General features: G+C 41.3%; 1 protein-coding gene across 2 annotated transcripts in view; it reads left to right on the forward strand.

The window, feature by feature from the left end:
- The window catches only part of PI4KA (phosphatidylinositol 4-kinase alpha), a 162,055-nt gene that overhangs the window by 118,754 nt on the left and 23,780 nt on the right, over window positions 1-19,521 (forward strand). For both annotated transcript variants that reach the window (XM_044275544.1, XM_044275545.1), the window contains 11 exons: window positions 241-368; window positions 3,207-3,362; window positions 3,486-3,565; window positions 4,755-4,948; window positions 5,188-5,278; window positions 5,356-5,523; window positions 5,714-5,767; window positions 6,118-6,238; window positions 11,190-11,319; window positions 13,217-13,287; window positions 15,635-15,707. In XM_044275544.1, coding sequence (XP_044131479.1) covers window positions 241-368; window positions 3,207-3,362; window positions 3,486-3,565; window positions 4,755-4,948; window positions 5,188-5,278; window positions 5,356-5,523; window positions 5,714-5,767; window positions 6,118-6,238; window positions 11,190-11,319; window positions 13,217-13,287; window positions 15,635-15,707 — 1,266 coding nt within the window. The remainder of the gene's footprint in view (window positions 1-240; window positions 369-3,206; window positions 3,363-3,485; window positions 3,566-4,754; window positions 4,949-5,187; window positions 5,279-5,355; window positions 5,524-5,713; window positions 5,768-6,117; window positions 6,239-11,189; window positions 11,320-13,216; window positions 13,288-15,634; window positions 15,708-19,521) is intronic.

The following is a 19,521-nucleotide window of genomic DNA, read 5'->3' on the forward strand; positions in this document are numbered from 1 at the left end:
AAGTTCGGGAAATAGTTTTTTACAGTAGAAATCTATTTATGAAGTTATTACCAGAAGTTTCGAGACACTTAGGGTAATACTTCGGCTCTTCGGAGCCAATACATTCTAATACTGTATGGAGAGCTCGCCATGTACTTGATTGAAATAAAATTTTATGCGAATCGAAGTCAATTCGCTCATCCCTAGGTGTAATATATAAGGTTTGTCTTCATGTATGAACAACATCTATTCTTTGTACAGTTCTCCTCCTAAATTTCCAACACAATCAGAAAAGCAACTCCGAGAAGATATAACCATTATGATTAAGTTCTGGACAGCCATGTTCTCAGACAAGAAGTACCTTACAGCCAATCAGCTGGTTCCTCCAGGTGAGATTCTTCCAAGCGTAATCTTATTGAACAGTAGGCATTTACTTTCACATTACATACATTGGATCAGATTGATTTCTTATAGACATGCTCATTAAATTGAGTATTAATAATTAAGAATATATAATATATGACTTGTCTCAGATGTTGTTGGGGGAGGGGGGTTCAGAGTCTACTAACTGCTCTACCTAAGGGCTCATGCACACAAATGTATTTTCTTTCCGTGTCCGTTTATTTTTTATTGCGGACCGCATGCGGAACCATTCACTTCAATAAGTTCAGAAAAAAACCTGAAGTTAGGCTCCATTCACACGGAGCCGCGGATCCTCAAAACACGGAAAGCGGCAATGTGCGTTCCGCATTTTGCGGACCGCACATTGCCGGCAGTATAGAATATGCCTATTCTTGTCCGCAATTGCGGACAAGAATAGGACATGTTCTATTTTTTTCGGGAACGGAATTGCGGACCCGGAAGTGCAGGCCCGCAATTCCGTCGTGCTGCCCCATAGGAATGAATGGGTCCGCAATTCCGTTCCGCAAATTGCGGAACGAAATTGCGGACGTGTGAATGGAGCCTTACTCCGCGTGCATTCCGTTTCCGTATTTTTGTTCTGCAAAAAAATAGAACATGTCCTATTATTGTCAGCATTACGGACGAGGATAGTACTGTTCTATGAAGGGCCAGCTGTTCCGTTCCCCAAAATACTGAATGCACATGGATGTCATCCGTATTTTTTGCGGATACGATTTTTGCGGACCGCAAAATACATACTGTCGTGTGCATGAGCCCTAAGACTGTGTAGTAACTCTAGAGGTGAGCTCTAAAACAAGACCAGAGACACATATCTAGTTGCTACAGAGCAAGACTCTAGCAACCAGGTCTACAGTGAAATCTGCCGGAAAGTATGAGGTGCAATTATGCGATCCTGATCTCGTTTAAAGCTTGTGTTCTTGGCTTTAAAACAAGAACTGGCTCAGGTCTTTAGCTGCTTTATAACCTGTGATAAAACAGACTGACGTAGCCTCACCTGCAGCAAGCTCTCATGTCAGTCAGCATAGTGGAGGCGACTGCGTACAATGGAGGCTGTTTTGAGGGGGCACAAATTATCCCTGTAAATTGCCCCGGGGGGATGGGTTACCATAGACGTCTGCATGTTTTCACCCCTTCCCCATCAATCTGTTTTGCATGGGTGTCTTTAAAAAAAGACTGAAAAGTTGAGCATTTGACACCACAACCAAGACATTTATGTGTGTGGATCACGGCAGTAGAAAAGTTGCACCAAACATACAAACGTTTTTTAAAGTTTACATCTTACACAGTCCCTATCCAGGGGTGTAGCTAAAGGTTCATAGGCCCTGGTGCAAGGGTTCAGCTTGGGCCCCCGTTTCCTCAGTGCTTTGAAACGCCTTGACCAAACCCCTTCCCTCCAGCCAGAGGTGTAACTTGAAGATTCTGGGCCCCAGTGCAAAATCTATAACAGAGCCCTCCCACCTCCTATTATACCAGTGTCTTCTTATACAGCACAAGGGTCTTTGGGCCCGGTAGCGACTGCACCCCCTATAGCTACGCCCCTGTCCCTATCCTGTCCATTCTCAATGTGTATTGTACAGTATATACTGTACAGACCGCTTTTTTGTGCTAAGTGTAAAAGATATACCCTATCAGTAAAGGTCTGACTACTGGGGTCCCATGTTCATGTCCTGACGGAGCGACACTCCAAGCATGTGCCCCGCTGATCCATTTATTCTCTATGGGAGCCAAGTACAGCGCTCAGCTATTTCTGGCAGTCTCATAAAGAATGAATGGAGAAGCAGGGTGCATGTTCCGCCATCAGGACAGGTGCATGTATTGTCAGGATTGGTGAGGGTCCAGCGGTCAGACCCCACCGATCAGTTTGTTATCCCCTATCCTGTAAATAAAGGATAACTTATATACTTGGCACAGCCCCTTTTAAGAAAGTTGTCTTAGACATGATTGAGTGTTTTCCAGGATTAAAAAAAAAAACAAGTCTGCTTTTTATTGTGAGAAGCAGCACCACTTTTGTACAGCGGTTGTGTCTGGTATTGCAGCTCAGCCCCATTCGAGTGAATAGCATTGAACTACAATGTCACAGTGAACAAGAGTGTTGCCATTTCTAGCCGTTTTAGGAAAGCAGATCCTTTAGGGAGAACCTGTCACTTAGAACATGTAGTCAGATCTGCCGGAAACATGTTATAGAACAGTTAGTACTGAGTAGATTGAAATATATATCGGGAGATTTATCAAAACAGATGTAAAGGAAAAGTGGTTTAGTTCCCCATAGCAACCAATCAGCTTCCACCTTTTAATTGCCAGAGCACCTTCAGAAAATGAAAGGTTTTACTTTAAATCTGTTTTTATAAATCTCTCCCCCCCCCCCCCCCCCATGTTTTGTTGAAAAAGATTTAGTACAACTTGTAATTATTGATCTAAATCTTTTCTCAATCCAAGCTTAGGAGTCCAGCGGGAGGACCTATGCACTGATAGATCTTACTCCTTTGACTGTGCACTCAGAGATGGCTGTCCGTCATGGATAAGACCTCCTACTGGACTCCTTAGCCCAGAACGAGCAAAGATTTTGATCTATATCTTGCAAACTGTGCTGAATCTGTTCCCTCAAAACTATATATCAGTTTGCTCAGTTCCCCCTGCTCTGTAAGACGCTGCATATTCAATGTGACAGGTCTTATTCCTCTATTTCTGAGACACGGGGCAATGAAGCCTGATTATTCTGAACTGTGTAGTACACTTCCAACCTGATGTGTCCATTTATATTTTTAGTTATTGATTCTAGTCTTTTGCTATTGTTTTTCTTCTAGATAATCAGGATCCCTCAATGAACAGCCTGTCTGTAATGGTGGATGTGACGCGTAGTAATTTAGATGTAACGGTTGGATCACGGCAACAGACAACCCAGGGCTGGATAAATACGTACCCTTTATCCAGTGGCATGTCTACAATCTCCAAAAAATCTGGTAATTTATTTGTATTTTCACGGAGCCTCTTATATTTTTCTAGATTGTCTTTTCCAACAGTAAAATGTTATTTATTCTTTAATGTAAGCTTATATTCTATTGTATACATTGTTCTGTTCTCAGGATTGACCAAGAAAACAAACCGAGGGACTCAGTTACACAAATACTACATGAAAAGGAGGACTCTGCTTTTATCCCTCTTGGTATGAGCGTGAATGAAGCTTTGATGTTTAGTATCCTTACTAAGGGTCTCTTTACACGGGACGATACGGCGGCAGGTTGTCGGGGAAGAAGCGTTCCTTCCCGACGATATGCTGCCAGTTGGTGGAAGAGCCGCTGGGGAAGAGCGTTGTCCCTATACTGACTCTGTTTACACAGCACGATCTGCTGTGGGCAAACTATAGATCATTTGTGCGGTGACAAAAATGATTACCCGACAAACAAGCGTTTCGCTCTTTCATCAATTAATCGGCGGTACATTTACATCGGCAGATAATAGCTAACGAGCATTTTCATGAACGCCTGTTAGCAATTATCTGTGACATTCTCAGCCCATACAAAGGTCCCTTAAAGAAGAACTCCCGCAAAAGAAAATGTATTCTCTGACCTGTTAGGGCGGGTTCACATCAACGTTATGAATTCCAGACTGATCCGTTCTGCTTGCCCGTAGAACTCTATTATGACAGATCAAAATGGAATGCCTCCAAAGGTTTCCATTTTGAATTCAGTCTTATGGATTCCGTTATTTTCCATTATAACCATGTTATAACGGAAAGCAAGAAGGGAATTCATAACGTTGATGTGAACCAGCCCTTAAGAAAGATACATGATGTAATCTGTAGTGAATGTAATCTTTGTACCAGCATCTATATACCGTACGTGAACTATCCTCTCCCTTCTGATTACATTCACTACAGATTACATCATGAACCTTTCTAACAGGTCAGAGAATAAAAATATGTTGTCGGAGTGCTACTTTAAGAAGCTGCATGGGCAACCAGCTGCAAAATGTACAGATATATAAAATATATGGAAAATTCCAAAGATAAGTAGTGTGTTTATTACACCAGACGCAACGTTTCGGTTCTCTCTATGGAACCTTTTTCAAGCAGAGAGAACCGAAACGTCGCGTCTGGTGTAATAAACCCACAAACACTACTTATCTTTGGAAGTGCCGTACAATTTTCATTTTTATTATTACCACCATCCTATATGGTGCCTCATGTGTCAGTCTGTTCTGCAGATTTCTGGTTCATGGTCTTAGCCAAGTCAATTCTAGGGTCTGCGAGAAACCTAGGACAGATCAGTAGAAAGACAATTATTCTATCATTGTGTATGAAATGTGCCATCAATGCTTTCCAAACCAAACCTTTCCTTATGTTGCTTTCCTAGGCTACTGAGATTGATGGCCTGACTACATGGTACAACCCTCTGTCTGCTCCCGAGTTGGAGCTGGATCAAACTGGAGAAAACAGTGTTGCCAACTGGAGATCGAAGTACATCAGTCTTAGTGAAAAGCAGTGGAAAGACAATGTTAACCTGGCCTGGAGTATTTCTCCTCATCTAGCAGTTCAGTTACCTGCAAGGTGAATGTTCTTTACAGAGACAAGATGTCGGTGATGTTCGCTTTCATGTATTGTTGGATTTCTCAGACTTTGAATCCCTGCACTAAGAGTCATTATATCAGATCAAGTGGAGAATTTGGAGTAAAACTTTGTTAGGAAAGATATGTGCCTTTGTATATATGTGGGTTGTCCTTTGATATGTTATGACCTTTCTATGGTTTTTTTGCCTGTAGTGAAAAAGGGTACCCTTTAATTTTCAGATTTAAAAACACTGAAGCTATTGCTGGAGAGGTGACTCGGCTAGTGAGACTGGACCCAGGTGCTGTAAGTGACATTCCAGAGGCCATCAAAGTAAGTGGTGAAAAGGGCAGACATGTTACCTCCTCAGCATTTTCTCTCGATCACTGATGCATTATTTTGTATTGCAGTATCTGGTAACCTGGCATACGATAGATGCAGATGCTCCTGAGCTCAGCCATATTCTATGCTGGGCACCAACTGACCCACCTACCGGACTGTCTTATTTCTCCAGCATGTACCCTCCACATCCACTAACTGCCCAATATGGGGTCAAAGTACTGAGATCATTCCCTCCGGTAATGACTCCCAACCCTGTGTTAATGTTCGTCTTAAGTAACTATTCTCTTCATAGCTGATTCTTACTTTTCCATTTTGTCTCCTCGCCTTTTTTTTTCTTTACTTTCTTTACTTTATTTCTCTTTTAGCCTTTATATCCTAATTTGCTCTTTGTGTTGTTTTTCTTTTTGTTTCTCTCTTAATTTCTAGGATGCCATTCTTTTTTACATTCCACAAATTGTTCAAGCTCTGCGGTATGACAAGGTGAGTTCTCTCTACTGATCCTCCCATATATTACCAGTTTATTTTCCAAAAGCTTGTCAAATGATCGAATGAACCAAAGTCAAATAAAGGTGCTCCATTAACTGTATGATTAGCTATAATTTGCATTGTTTAAATCTTATCTAAGTAAATGATGAAAAACCAGTATCTGGTACATTTGGAAATTAATATTTTCTGGATTTGTCAGTATGTGTCACTTAATTTGTCATCACTATTGTTCATTCTTTAAATATACCATATGGACAGATTAAAAAAACATTCTTTATTGCCATTTAGTATATTTGTAGCATAACTGTGGGTTTGGTGGGAAATAAATTATTTTGTGCACACAGATGGGTTATGTTCGGGAATACATTCTGTGGGCAGCTTCCAAGTCCCAGCTTTTGGCTCATCAGTTTATCTGGAACATGAAGACGAACATTTATCTTGATGAAGAAGGACACCAGAAGGACCGTGAGTAATGTTGAGCTTAATAAGAGATTTCCATAAAGTGGTTGTCTCACTTCAGCAAATAGCGTTTATCGTGAAAACAAAGCTAATACAAGGGACTTACTAATGTATTGTTATTATCCGTATTGCCACCTTTGCAGGCTTGATTCATTTTTCCATCACATTATACACTGCTTGTTTCTAGGGGTTATGACCACTGTACAGTTGGATACTATAAGAAAAAGTCTATTCAATCCAGAAAATAGAGTTACAGGTGGCACTGCCGATATTTACCAGCACACCCGAGTGCTTAAAAAATGCCTCTTGATACCTCCCAAAAAAAAACGCTTATTGCAAAGGGGTTACCCAGAGAAATTACTAGATGAGAAGATGGAGAAGGCAGGCAAGTTTTCCCAGTATGAGCTGTTAATAGGAAAAGGAGAAAACAAGGTGAGAGAACAACAGAAGAAAAAAAAAAAAAAAAGAAGAGTTGTGTTTTCGTACAAATTTAGCCCAATGGCTGCTAATTTGATACGAACGGCAATATTTAAACATTGGGATATTTTGAAAAAAGATTTTGGCTTGAAGGGTATAGTGGATGAAAAACCGTTGATAACCTATAGGAGAAGCCACACAATCAAAGACAGGATTGTTAGAAGCAGATTCACAGAGGGGGAAAAAAGAGCAACTGGTTGCAGGAGAGGTTGCCTAAGGGCAGCTACAAATGCGGCAGTTGCTCTTTTTGTAAGTGCAATTCCCAAAAGAAAATTTTAGAGATAGGTCCCATAACTCAAAAAGTAACCAGTTTCATAAACTGTAGAAGTACATATGTGATTTACCTATTGATGTGCAATTGTGGCCATTTTTATATAGGAAAAACAATCAGGCGTTTATTTGAAAGTATCAGAGAGCACTTTAACTCCATAAAAACGGGGCAGACTAATCGACCGTGTAAGAGAAGTGCATGGAGGAAGTGTACAAGCGCTTCAATTTGCCAGAGTGGGGATAGACATAGTCTTCTCTTGCAAAAGGAAGCGAAATGGATTATATGCACAGGAGCACTAGGGCAGTTAGGTCTGAATGACCGAAATGATCTGAATGTGTTTTTGTAATAGCGCACTTGCGTTTGATCATTGTTTTTATTGACCCTTATGTGTGTTGCGTCTGGGTTGTTTACGGTTTCTATGACAACTGGATGCCTAGTATAAGAGGTCAGCACGTAGATACGTGCTGACTTAGTGACCTGAGGAAGCGCGATTGTTCGTGCGCGAACGGCCATCGCCGCTGTATGTGAATCTGGCTAACTGCTACTCAGCCGCTTGTAATCTGCTATTATGAACTAAAAGAAGAAAAGAACCAGTGGTAAGTGCTGCCTATTTCTTCGTCTTGTCTTGGAAGACTATAAGAAAAAGCGCTGACCTCTCCGGTAGCTGGGACCATGGGAGCACGCATAGGCACACATACGCAGCAGCTCATATCTGTGCTGCAGTGGTGGCCATAACCCCTAGATAACAATAATGCGATGGAAAAATGAATCAGGCCAGCAAAGGAGGCAATATGGACAATTACAACATATTAGTAAGTGCCTTGTATTAACTTTGTCTACCTGATAAATGCCATTTGCTGAAGTGACACAACCCCTTTAATAGTAATGTATCATCACAAAATGACCTATTGTCTAAATTGAAGTTTTTATGTTAGAGATATTTTTAAAGAATTTTTGGTGATATGTTTAATTTTACATGTTAATATTTATATTTTAAACATTTTCTAAAATCCTGTATTTTTTGCACTGGCCACTAAGCCCCTTCATACCGACACACATCCTGTTCTGTAGAGATCACTTTCTAGACAGGTCACACAAGTCAATAAACATCTCCATGTGGTTGCAGTACAGCGTATCTGTACACATTATCTTGCCATTTGCGGTGTTCTTTTTAGGCTGCTTTCACACTAGCGTTCGGGTTTCCGTTCGTGAGCTCCGTTTGAAGGAGCTCACGAGCGGACCCGAACGCAGCCGTCCAGCCCTGATGCAGTCTGAATGGAGGCGGATCCGCTCAGACTGCATCAGTCTGGCGGCGTTCAGCCTCCGCTCCGCTCGCCTCCGCACGGACAGGCGGACAGCTGAACGCTGCTTGCAGCGTTCGGGTGTCCGCCTGGCCGTGCGGAGGCGTGCGGATCCGTCCAGACTTACAATGTAAGTCAATGGGGACGGATCCGTTTGAAGATGCCACAATGTGGCTCAATCTTCAAGCGGATCCGTCCCCCATTGACTTTACATTGAAAGTCTGGACGGATCCGTCCCAGGCTATTTTCACACTTAGCTTTTTTTAGCTAATATAATGCAGACGGATCCGTTCTGAACGGAGCCTCCGTCTGCATTATTATGGGCGGATCCGTTCAGAACGGATCCGCCCGAACGCTAGTGTGAAAGTAGCCTTAAAAGGGAACAGCAGTGGTGCTTCTGTTTGTCATGTCACTATCCACAAATGCAAATATACCCCAAATATACTCCCTTGTAGTGATTCAGCAGAAAATGCTGTAGATCACTGTAAAGCTGAACCTATACATAAATGTTCCCATGGCCATCTTCTGGATTCTGGATTTTCAGTGATGCAGCTAATAACAATACAGTTGCAAGAAAAAGTATGTGAACCCTTTGGAATGATATGGATTTCTGCACAAATTGATCATAAAATGTCATCTCATCTTCATCTAAGTCACAACAATAGACAATCACAGTCTGCTTAAACTAATAACACACAAAGAATTAAATGTTACCATGTTTTTATTGAACACACCATGTAAACATTCACAGTGCAGGTGGAAAAAGTATGTGAACCCCTAGACTAATGACATCTCCAAAAGCTAATTGGAGTGAGATGTCAGCCAACTGGAGTCCAATCAATGAGATGAGATTGGAGGTGTTGGTTACAGCTGCCCTGCCTTATAAAAAAAAACACACACCAGTTCTGGGTTTGCTTGTCACAAAAAGCATTGCCTGATGTGAATGATGCCTCGCACAAAAGAGCTCTCAGAAGACCTACGATTAAGAATTGTTGACTTGCATAAATCTGGAAAGAGTTATAAAAGTATCTCCAAAAGCCTTGCTGTTCATCAGTTCATCAGTCCACGGTAAGACAAATTGTCTATAAATGGAGAAAGTTCAGCATTGCTGCTACTCTCCCTAGTAGTGGCCGTCCTGTAAAGATGACTGCAAGAGCACAGCGCAGACTGCTCAATGAGGTGAAGAAGAATCCTAGAGTGTCAGCTAAAGACTTTTAAAAGTCTCTGACATCTCTGTTAGCGAATCTACGATACGTAAAACACTAAACAAGAATGGACTTCATGGGAGGATACCACAGAGGAAGCCACTGCTGTCCAAAAAAACATTGCTGCACGTTTACAGTTTGCAAAAGAGCACCTGGATGTTCCACAGCAGTGATGGCAAAATATTCTGTGGACAGATGAAACCAAAGTTGAGCTGTTTGGAAGAAACACACAACACTATGTGTGGAGAAAAAGAGGCACAGCATACCAACATCAAAACCTCATTCCCAACTGAAGTATGGTGGTGGGGGCATCATGGTTTGGGGCTGTTTTGCTGCGGATTGCTATCATCGAAGGAAAAATGAATTCCTAAGTTTATCAAGACATTTTGCAGGAGAACTTAAGGCCATCTGTCCACCAGCTGAAGCTCAACAGAAGATGGGTGTTGCAACAGGACAACGACCCAAAGCATAGAAGTAAATCAACAACAGAATGGCTTAAACAGAAGAAAATACGCCTTCTGGAGTGGCCCAGTCAGAGTCCTGACCTCAACCCAATTGAGATGCTGTAGCATGACCTCAAGAAAGCGATTCACACCAGACATCCCAAGAATATTGCTGAACTGAAACAGTTCTGTAAAGAGGAATGGTCAAGAATTACTCCTGACCTTTGTGCACGTCTGATCTGCAACTACAGGAAACGTTTGGTTGAAGTTATTGCTGCCAAAGGAGGTGCAATCCGTTATTAAATCCAAGGGTTCACATACTTTTTTGACCTGCACTGCAAAATGTTTACATGGTGTGTTCAATAAAAACATGGTAACATTTAATTCTTTGTGTGTTATTAGTTTAAGCAGACTGTGATTGTCTATTGTTGTGACTTAGATGAAGATCAGATCACATTTGTGCAGAAATCCATATAATTCCAAAGGGTTCACATACTTTTTCTTACAACTGTATATTATTAATTGGCGCCTGCAGTTCTATGATATTTCACATACATTTTTTTTTTTACTAGAAGAACCATTAAAGTGTACCTAAACTTTTAAATACCTGTATTATAAATTATTCTAAAGGCCCTAAAATGCATTTTTGGTAATATACTTTTTTTTCACATTTTACAGGCACCTAAATATAGCTCTTTGGAATCCGTACACTTGTACACCGCTGACATGTCAGAGACGTTCCGGAGTATGAATTCCACTGTGTGCGTTGTAAAGGCAGGAGCACACATTGCTGCTCCTGCCTGAGCAAGTTCCTCTCTGGTAAAGCCTGACATAGCACATCTGATGTCCTATGTCAGGCTTTAGCAGAGCTGGTGCAGGCAGGAGCAGTGAGGTGTGCTCCTGCCTGTACAACGCTCACTGTGGCCCCACAGTGGAATCCGTACACCTCTGACATGTCTGCATTGTACGAGTGTACGGATTCCAAAGCTCTATATGCACCTGAACTTGAGGTGCCTATTTTGTATGGAAAATGAGAAAACAAAAGTATATTACAAAAATTCATTTTAGGGCATTAAGAATCATTTTAGTGATGCAAATGTTTATGTAAAATAAAATCTATAACAAAAGGATTTATTGCTGCACTGGTTTTGTCTACTGTTCTACCATTGTTATTCCTGTGCTAGTTTTGTCTACTATTCTAACATACCAGTCAGCATTGGGCTGCACTTGACTTTGGTTTTGTTTGTTGCTCCCCTACAGCTGACATTGGAGATCTGCTGGAGCAGCTCATGGAGGAAATCACAGGATCCCTTTCAGGGCCTGCCAAAGACTTCTACCAGCGGGAGTTTGACTTTTTCAATAAAATCACCAACGTGTCTGCCATTATTAAGTAAGTCATCTTCTCCATCATTAAAGCTTTTGAAGAATACTCCTAAAGCTGGGTTCCCAAATATATGGCCATCCTTTCTAATATTATTATTATTATTTATTATTAAAGCGCCATTCATTCCATAGCGCTGTACATATGAAAAGGGGTATACATACATAATACAGACAATTGCACTAATCATAAACAAGACGAGTTACAGACTGGCACAGAAGGAGAGAAGGCCCTGCCCGTGAGGGCTTACAATCTACATGGTATGGGAGAAGGACACAGTAGGTGTATCCTTCCAGTGTGGTCCAGAACTGAACCCATAGTTTTCTGTGGGATCAATTCTTGCATCCAACACATCAGTTGTAGCTGCAGATGTCTCCCAGTGCTAGACAGAAAAATGTAACTAGCTTTTTTTTTTTTTCTGTTAAGCTCTTTAAGTCTATGGACTCTGGACTAGTGCAACAGTGCACAAAATGTCATCAATCGTGTCTGAGCCTAAAACAACTGGGCAGACACAACTGATGTATGTAAACCCAGCCTAAATCCACTCACAGGTTGGGATGAACCAAAACATCACTGTGGATGAGTAACTAAAAGAAGTTTCTTCTACTTGTGGAGATACTTCTGCTACTCATGCTATCAGAGCCAATATTAGATCGCAGCACCCTCCCTGTCTGGGGTATCAGATGATTGTAGACACTTGCAACACTGGCAATAACATAGCATTTACTGGGGAAAATTGTTAGTGAAAGTTCATATTAATAGCTTAAGAAGAAGCAAGTGTTTCACTCTGTAAGCCCATTTGAGTGCCCATTCTGCAGAGGTCACACTTTCTATTGTCATTTTTACTACAGATGTGCTTCACAGGTAAGGGCAGTTATTGAGGGCAATTGCTTTAAAAGCTACACTTTATAATGCTTTATTAACCATTACAGCACCCATGAGACTGAAAATCTGTTTTACTGCCTGAACATAATAATGTGTCAGGTGGTTTAATTTACTGTGGAAACCTGTGGGAAGCCATCTGGAGCTGGCATGTTATGTGCATCACTAATCCCACTGCACCTTTTCCCTTATGTCGAAGAAACCTGGCATTGATGTGTAATTATTGTCATTGCTTAATCAGTAGTGTGCAGGGAAATGAGGCGCAGGGGCAACACAAAGTTGTCCCATCAGACTCATTAGTCAAGTGCACTGAATCCAGTCACACAACTGTATAAGGCCCCATGCACACGGCCGTGTTTCACAGCCGTGTGCGGGCCGTGGAACCGCGGCCTGGATCCCTCCTGAGAGCAGGAGCGCACGGCGTCACTGGTTGCTATGACGCCGTGCGCTCCCTGCTGCAGGCACAGTACAGTAATACACTGGTATAGATCATACCAGTGTATCACTGTATTGCGGCGGCAGCAGGGAGCGCACGGCGTCATAGCAACCAGTGACGCCGTGCGCTCCTGCTCTCAGGAGGGATCCAGGCCGCGGTTCCACGGCCCGCACACGGCTGTGAACAACGGCCGTGTGCATGGGGCCTAAATCTGGGGAAAATTGTTTATGGGAATTATTCCTAAAATATTACACTCTAAGGAATACGTAGTGACTTTTTCCAGTGAGTTTTTTGTAATCTAGGGACTGGTATTATAAGGTACTTTATTCCCTTGTGGCGTTACTCAGCCAGTTGATCCAAATGCATGTAAAACAAGTCTTTCACATGGCACTGTGTCCCAAGTGGTTGTCTTTGAATTAACCCATTTGCTACCAGACCTATATAATGCTTTAAATATGGGTCAGTTTTATATTCTTATGGATTTTCTTCTTGGTTTTAACCAAAGAAACCATTAAACCAGAAACCCTCCCTTTTTTTTTCTGTGTGTATATCACTGTATTGTAATTATAGCCTTCCTTCTCTTACCAGACCATACCCTAAAGGAGAAGAACGTAAAAAAGCTTGCCTTAATGCCCTGTCTGAAGTCAAGGTGCAGCCAGGTAAGACCCCCTGCGTGTTACTTTCTGATTTCATCATGAAATATATTTTGAGATGTTTCAGGATGTACAGTACTTGTTTTGTTATAGTCCGTTAAAGAAACCCTGTTACCATGAAAATGTAGTGTAATCTACCAGCAGCATGCTATAGAGCAGGAGGAGCTGAGCAGATTGATATATAGTTTTATGGGTAAGGATTCATTATAAGTTGTATTTCATTCATTTAAATTCCTGCTCATTCTGGGCTTTGAAGTCAAGGAGGCGGACCGATCAGTGATTTTTTTTTTTTTGATATTTTTTTTTTAAATCGGATAGTTTTTATTACAACATTATACAAAAAAATTTGACTTTCTTTACATAATATATGACTTCTGATCACATAATAGACAAACAGAGCCATCATGAAAACCAAAAAAAGTGAAAATGGAAAAGAAATCCAACCAAATCCCCCCCACCCGCTAGCGAAGAGACGGTCCGCCCTCTCCTCCGGACACCTATCAGTCCATATATAGAAAGGAAAGAAACCTTTGTTTTCTATCTGTATGAAGAGCCTTGTAGCAATTAGTGCTATCCTTTTAATTCTGTCCACCTGGTGCAGTTCCTAGACATACTCAATTCCCCCCTCATCACTTTAATTCCAAACGCATGTCTCGAATTATCATCTTCTTGTATTTGAGGCCTCTGACAAAATAAGTGGATATGGTCCTAACCCTAGCTGAGAGCCACCTGTCCCATATTGCTTTTAGATATACCCCCCTTTTGAGGTGTAATATGTCGGTCACTCTGTTAAAGAATTCTGCTAGCGAGGGGATGTTGAGGACGGATCCAGTACCTGGCTATCAATTTACGAGCTTGAAATAATAGACGTTGCACCCCAAGGCATATTTCCCGATCTCCAGTGATCATCACCCCCAAAAGACAATCTCTACGAGTGGCTGGTATCTTCACGCGTCCTTAATGTTTTGTAGCACTCCTGCCCAGAAGCTCGAAAGCTCCTCATATTCCTAGAACATATGTAGTAGCAGTGCTGGTCCCCGCCCACACCTCGGACAGGAATCATTCACTCTAGCCCATATTTTTAACAGAAAGGACAGGGTTCTATATACCTTATGAATCGGCAACAATTGAGATACTCTGTGTCCCCCACATATTGATAACTGCAGGGTTAAATCCAGTATTTCACTCCGCTCCTTATCTGAGACTGCACCTAAATCATCCTCCCACCTCTTTCTAACTGGCAGTGTACCCTCATCCACGGATTTCGCAAAAAGATTCCTGTAAATTGAGGAGATCAGCCCCTTTGTAGAGGACCTAGTAAGAATCTGATGCAGTAGTGGGACATTTACACGTCATTGAATAAATAGCTAGCTTGTGTCTAAAAACGCGTGCCTCAATTGTAAAAATTGATAAAAAAGCGGTACGGGGAAGGGAGAATTCCTCCCTTAGCTGCTCAAATGACTTGAGTTCCCCGTCTTTCTGCAGTTGATGTAGAAAAATCACACCCTTCTTTTCCCATGGAGAAAACCCTTCCACTCGAAGTATCTCAAGCAACTGAGGGTTATTCCAGAGTGGTGTAACCTGAGTACAGCCCGTTATGGACAACATCCTTTGGCATTTTTACCAGACCTTACTGATCAGGTTGATAGTCTGCATTCCCACAACACTAACTGATAAAGCACCCTGTTCCAATACTGCTATAGGGGATTTACATTTTATAATGTGGGCTACTAGTCTTGCCGCTGCTCCTCCACCTCCAGGAGTCTGTCCCCATCCCCCCAAGTGCTGCATCTGCGAAGCAATAACATACGGCCAAGGGTTAGGAAGAGACAATCCCCCTGATTCCTTTCCTCTTTGCAGAGTCCCCAACCTTATCCTAGCAGATTTTTTTTTTTTCTCCATATCAAACATCTAAATAGGCTTTGTGTGTTAAGAAAATCCTTTGCAGGATCCACACCGGGGAGTTATGTAAAACATATAGTAGTTTAGGCAGCAAGATCATGGACCTATCAGTGATTGACAGCCTTCCATCTATGACTGATAGGTCCACCTCCTCAACTTCAAAGCCCAGAATTTATCAGAGATATTACTGATTGAAATACAACTTATAAAGAACCTTTTTCTATAAAACTATATATCAATCTGCTCAGCTACTCCTGCTCTATAACATACTGCCTGCAGCTCAGATACCATGATCAGTGTGATAGGTTCCCATTAAGTGATGCCCCGACCACCAGTAAACAGAAAATTGGGGTGTGGTTTCCAATTTGGTGTAACACCAGTAAAGTTAGAGTGTTGTTATATAACTGTATTAGTGTCTAGTGATAAGTATTCTCTTACGTCCTGTTTTCAGGTTGTTACTTGCCCAGTAATCCAGAAGCTATAGTTTTGGATATTGACTACAAATCTGGAACACCCATGCAAAGGTGAAAATTATCTGAGAATATTTTTTTTATACATAAAGTCTGTCTTCTTATAACATGACAAAAGTTACTCGAGACCACCAATGATCAGTACGACAAAAGGCTATCATGACACTGTTGGGCTACAGACCATAATGGTATAAGAACCGCTTTTCCTAGTAAGGCCAAAAAGCACAGTGATCTGAACAATAGGTTTGTTCTAGCGATTGATGAGGGTCTCAGCTCTGAACTTCCACCAAGACTATCTTCTGAGGGGGGATACATTTTTGTGCACATGCACTTTAACTGTTCCTTGTTAAATGAAGTCTTCCTTTTGAATTGATAGGGGAAAGTGGATGGGAAATGCTTCAATGCAACCTCATTGTGTGAATGTGGACTAAAGCCAGCTGTGTTAGGTCTCCTGTGTTAGTTTGTCTGAGGGCAGGATAATAAGGAGGGGGAAATGTTTTGAGTTTTTTTATGCACAAAGCTTTAGGTTCAGTGTGCTCCAGACAAAAAAAAAAAAAAACTACTTAGGAGCCATTGGCTGCTAAGCTTAAAAATTTAGGAGCCAAATTAATTTTTAGTCACCAAATTTTAAATACATACTATAATTAAAAAAAAAAGACTTGCATGACAAGTGCACATTAGTGAGCCAGGTCTACATACATACAGTGGATATAAAAAGTCTACACACCCCTGTTAAAATGTCAGGTTTCTGTTATGTAAAAAAAAAATGAGACAAAGATAAATCATTTCAGAACTTTTTCCACCTTTAATGTAACCTATAAACTGTACAACTCAATTGAAAAACAAACTGAAATCTTTTAGGTAGAGGGAAGAAAAAATTCAACCATATTATTTTATTTTTATATAAGTGTGCACACCCCTAAACCAATACTTTGTTGAAGCACCTTTTGATTTTATTACAGCACTCAGTCTTTTTGGGTATGAGTCTATCAGCATGGCACGTTTTGACTTGGCAAGATTTGCCCACTCTTCTTTGCAAAAACACTCCAAATCTGTCAGATTGGGAGGGCATCTCCTGTGCACAGCCCTCTTCAGATCACCCACAGATTTTCAATCGGATTCAGGTCTGGACTCTGGCTGGGCCATTCCAAAACTTTAATCATCTTCTGGTGAAGCCTTTCCTTTGTTGATTTGGATGTATGCTTTGGGTCGTTGTCATGCTGAAACATGAAATTCCTCTTCATGTTTAGCTTTCTAGCAGACGCCTGAAGGTTTTGTGCCAATATGGACTGGTATTTGGAACTGTTCATAATTCCCTCTAGCTTAACTAAGGCCCCAGCCCCTGAAGAAAAACAGCCCCTTGGCATGATGCTGCCACTACCATGCTTCACTGTGGGTATGGTGTTCTTTTGGTGATGTGCGTTGTTGTTTTTGGGCCAAACATATCTTTTGGAATTATGGCTAAAAAATTCAACCTTGGTTTCATCAGACCATAACACCTTTTCCCACAGGCTTTTGGGAGACTTCAGATGTGTTTATTTTTTCAAAATGTAGCCTGGCTTGGATGTTTTTCTTCATAAGAAAAGGCTTTCGTCTTTCCACTCTACCCCATAGCCCAGACATATGAAGAATACGGGAGTTTGTTGTCACATGTACCACACAGCCAGTACTTGCCAGATATTCCTGCAGCTCCTTTAATGTTGCCGTAGGCCTCTTGGTAGCCTTCCAGATCAGTTTTCTTCTCGTCTTTTCATAAATTTTGGAGGGACGTCCAGTTCTTGGTAATGTCACTGTTGTGCCATATTTTCTCCCCTTGATGATGACTGTCTTCACTGGTATATCTAATGCCTTGGAAATTCTTTTGTACCCTTCTCCTGATACCTTTTAACAATGAGATCTCTCTGATGCTTTGGAAGCTCTCTGTGGACCATGGCTTTTGCTATTGGATGCGATTAAGCAAAATTCAGGAAAGACCAACTAGAGCAGCTGAACTTTATTTGGGGTTAATCAGAGGCACTTTAAGTGATGGCAGGTATATGCTGACTCCTATTTAACATGATTTTGATTGTGATTGCTTAATTCTGAACACAGCTATTTCCCAAGTTACAAGAGGGTGTGCACACTTATGCACACATTACCACATTTTTTTTGGTTTTTGTTTTCTTCCCTCCACCTAAAAGATTTCAGTTTGTTTTTCAATTGAGTTGTACAGTTTATAGGTCACATTAAAGGTGGAAAAAGTTCTGAAATGATTTATCTTTGTCTCATTTTTTTACAGCACAGAAACCTGACATTTTAACAGGGGTGTGTAGACTTTTTATATCCACTGTATATGAGAATACAGCAACATATACCTCCTGTATCCAGTTACATCTCTATTTGACCCAAATCACCATGACAGTGTCACGCTTCGGTGTGGGAGGGAAACACCACACAGAGCATAGGAGGGAAGTGGGGAAACAGGGAATCAGGCCTGAGAACTAGGGAAGGAAGATGGACACCTCCTAGTGAAAACCCTAACCAAAATTCTGACTGACTACCAGTATGAATATACAGTTCTGATTAGTCAACCGTCAGATGGTCGTATAATAAAGGAAGTGGAGATTAAAGAGTAGAGTTCACTGATGACACCACTAAAACTTAACTTTTAATAGAGATAAAGTCGCTTATAAAATCATTGTTCACTTGACTATTTGTATAAAGCTGGGTACATCAAAGAAAATCGAATAAAGGAAAAAAGAAAAACAATTCCCTATCTCTCACCCTATATCTATTTAAACCCTACCTAAAAACGGAATGGCCGCCCGATGGGGGCGATCCCGTGTCAGGAACCTCCTGTTTGCCCTGTTGGGTCCCTGACACAGTGATAGATCCCGTCACCAAATAGTGAATAATGTATGTCTGCCAAGTAGGGTATATATAGACACTAAGTCACTAACAATATACATACACTTATGATAAGACGCTCACACATAACACATTGACAAATCCTCAGAAAGTAAAAATGGCGGTCTAAGATTGTACAAACCGGATTCCAAAAAAGTTGGGACACTAAACAAATTGTGAATAAAAACTGAATGCAATGATGTGGAGATGGCAAATGTCAATATTTTAATTGTAATAGAACGTAGATGACAGATCAAACGTTTAATCCGAGTAAATGTATCATTTTAAAGGAAAAATACGTTGATTCAAATTTTCACGGTGTCAACAAATCCCCAAAAAGTTGGGACAAGTAGCAATAAGAGGCTGGGAAAAGTAAATTTGAGCATAACGAAGAGCGGGAAGACCAATTAACACTAATTAGGTCAATTGGCAACATGATTGGGTATAAAAAGAGCTTCTCAGAGTGGCAGTGTCTCTCAGAAGCCGAGATGGGTAGAGGATCACCAATTCCCACAATGTTGCGCAGAAAGATAGTGGAGCAATATCGGAAAGGTGTTACCCAGCGAAAAATTGCAAAGACTTTGCATCTATCATCATCAACTGTGCATAACATCATCCGAAGATTCAGAGAATCTGGAACAATCTCTGTGCGTAAGGGTCAAGGCCGTAAAACCATACTGGATGCCCGTGATCTCCGGGCCCTTAAACGACACTGCACCACAAACAGGAATGCTACTCTAAAGGAAATCACAGAATGGGCTCAGGAATACTTCCAGAAACCATTGTCAGTGAACACAATCCACCGTGCCATCCGCCGTTGCCAGCTGAAACTCTACAGTGCAAAGAAGAAGCCATTTCTAAGCAAGATCCACAAGCTCAGGCGTTTTCACTGGGCCAGGGATCATTTAAAATGGAGTGTGGCAAAATGGAAGACTGTTCTGTGGTCAGACGAGTCACGATTCGAAGTTCTTTTTGGAAATCT

Source organism: Bufo gargarizans, chromosome 1 (assembly GCF_014858855.1).
Source record: "Bufo gargarizans isolate SCDJY-AF-19 chromosome 1, ASM1485885v1, whole genome shotgun sequence".
Lineage (NCBI taxonomy): Eukaryota > Metazoa > Chordata > Amphibia > Anura > Bufonidae > Bufo > Bufo gargarizans.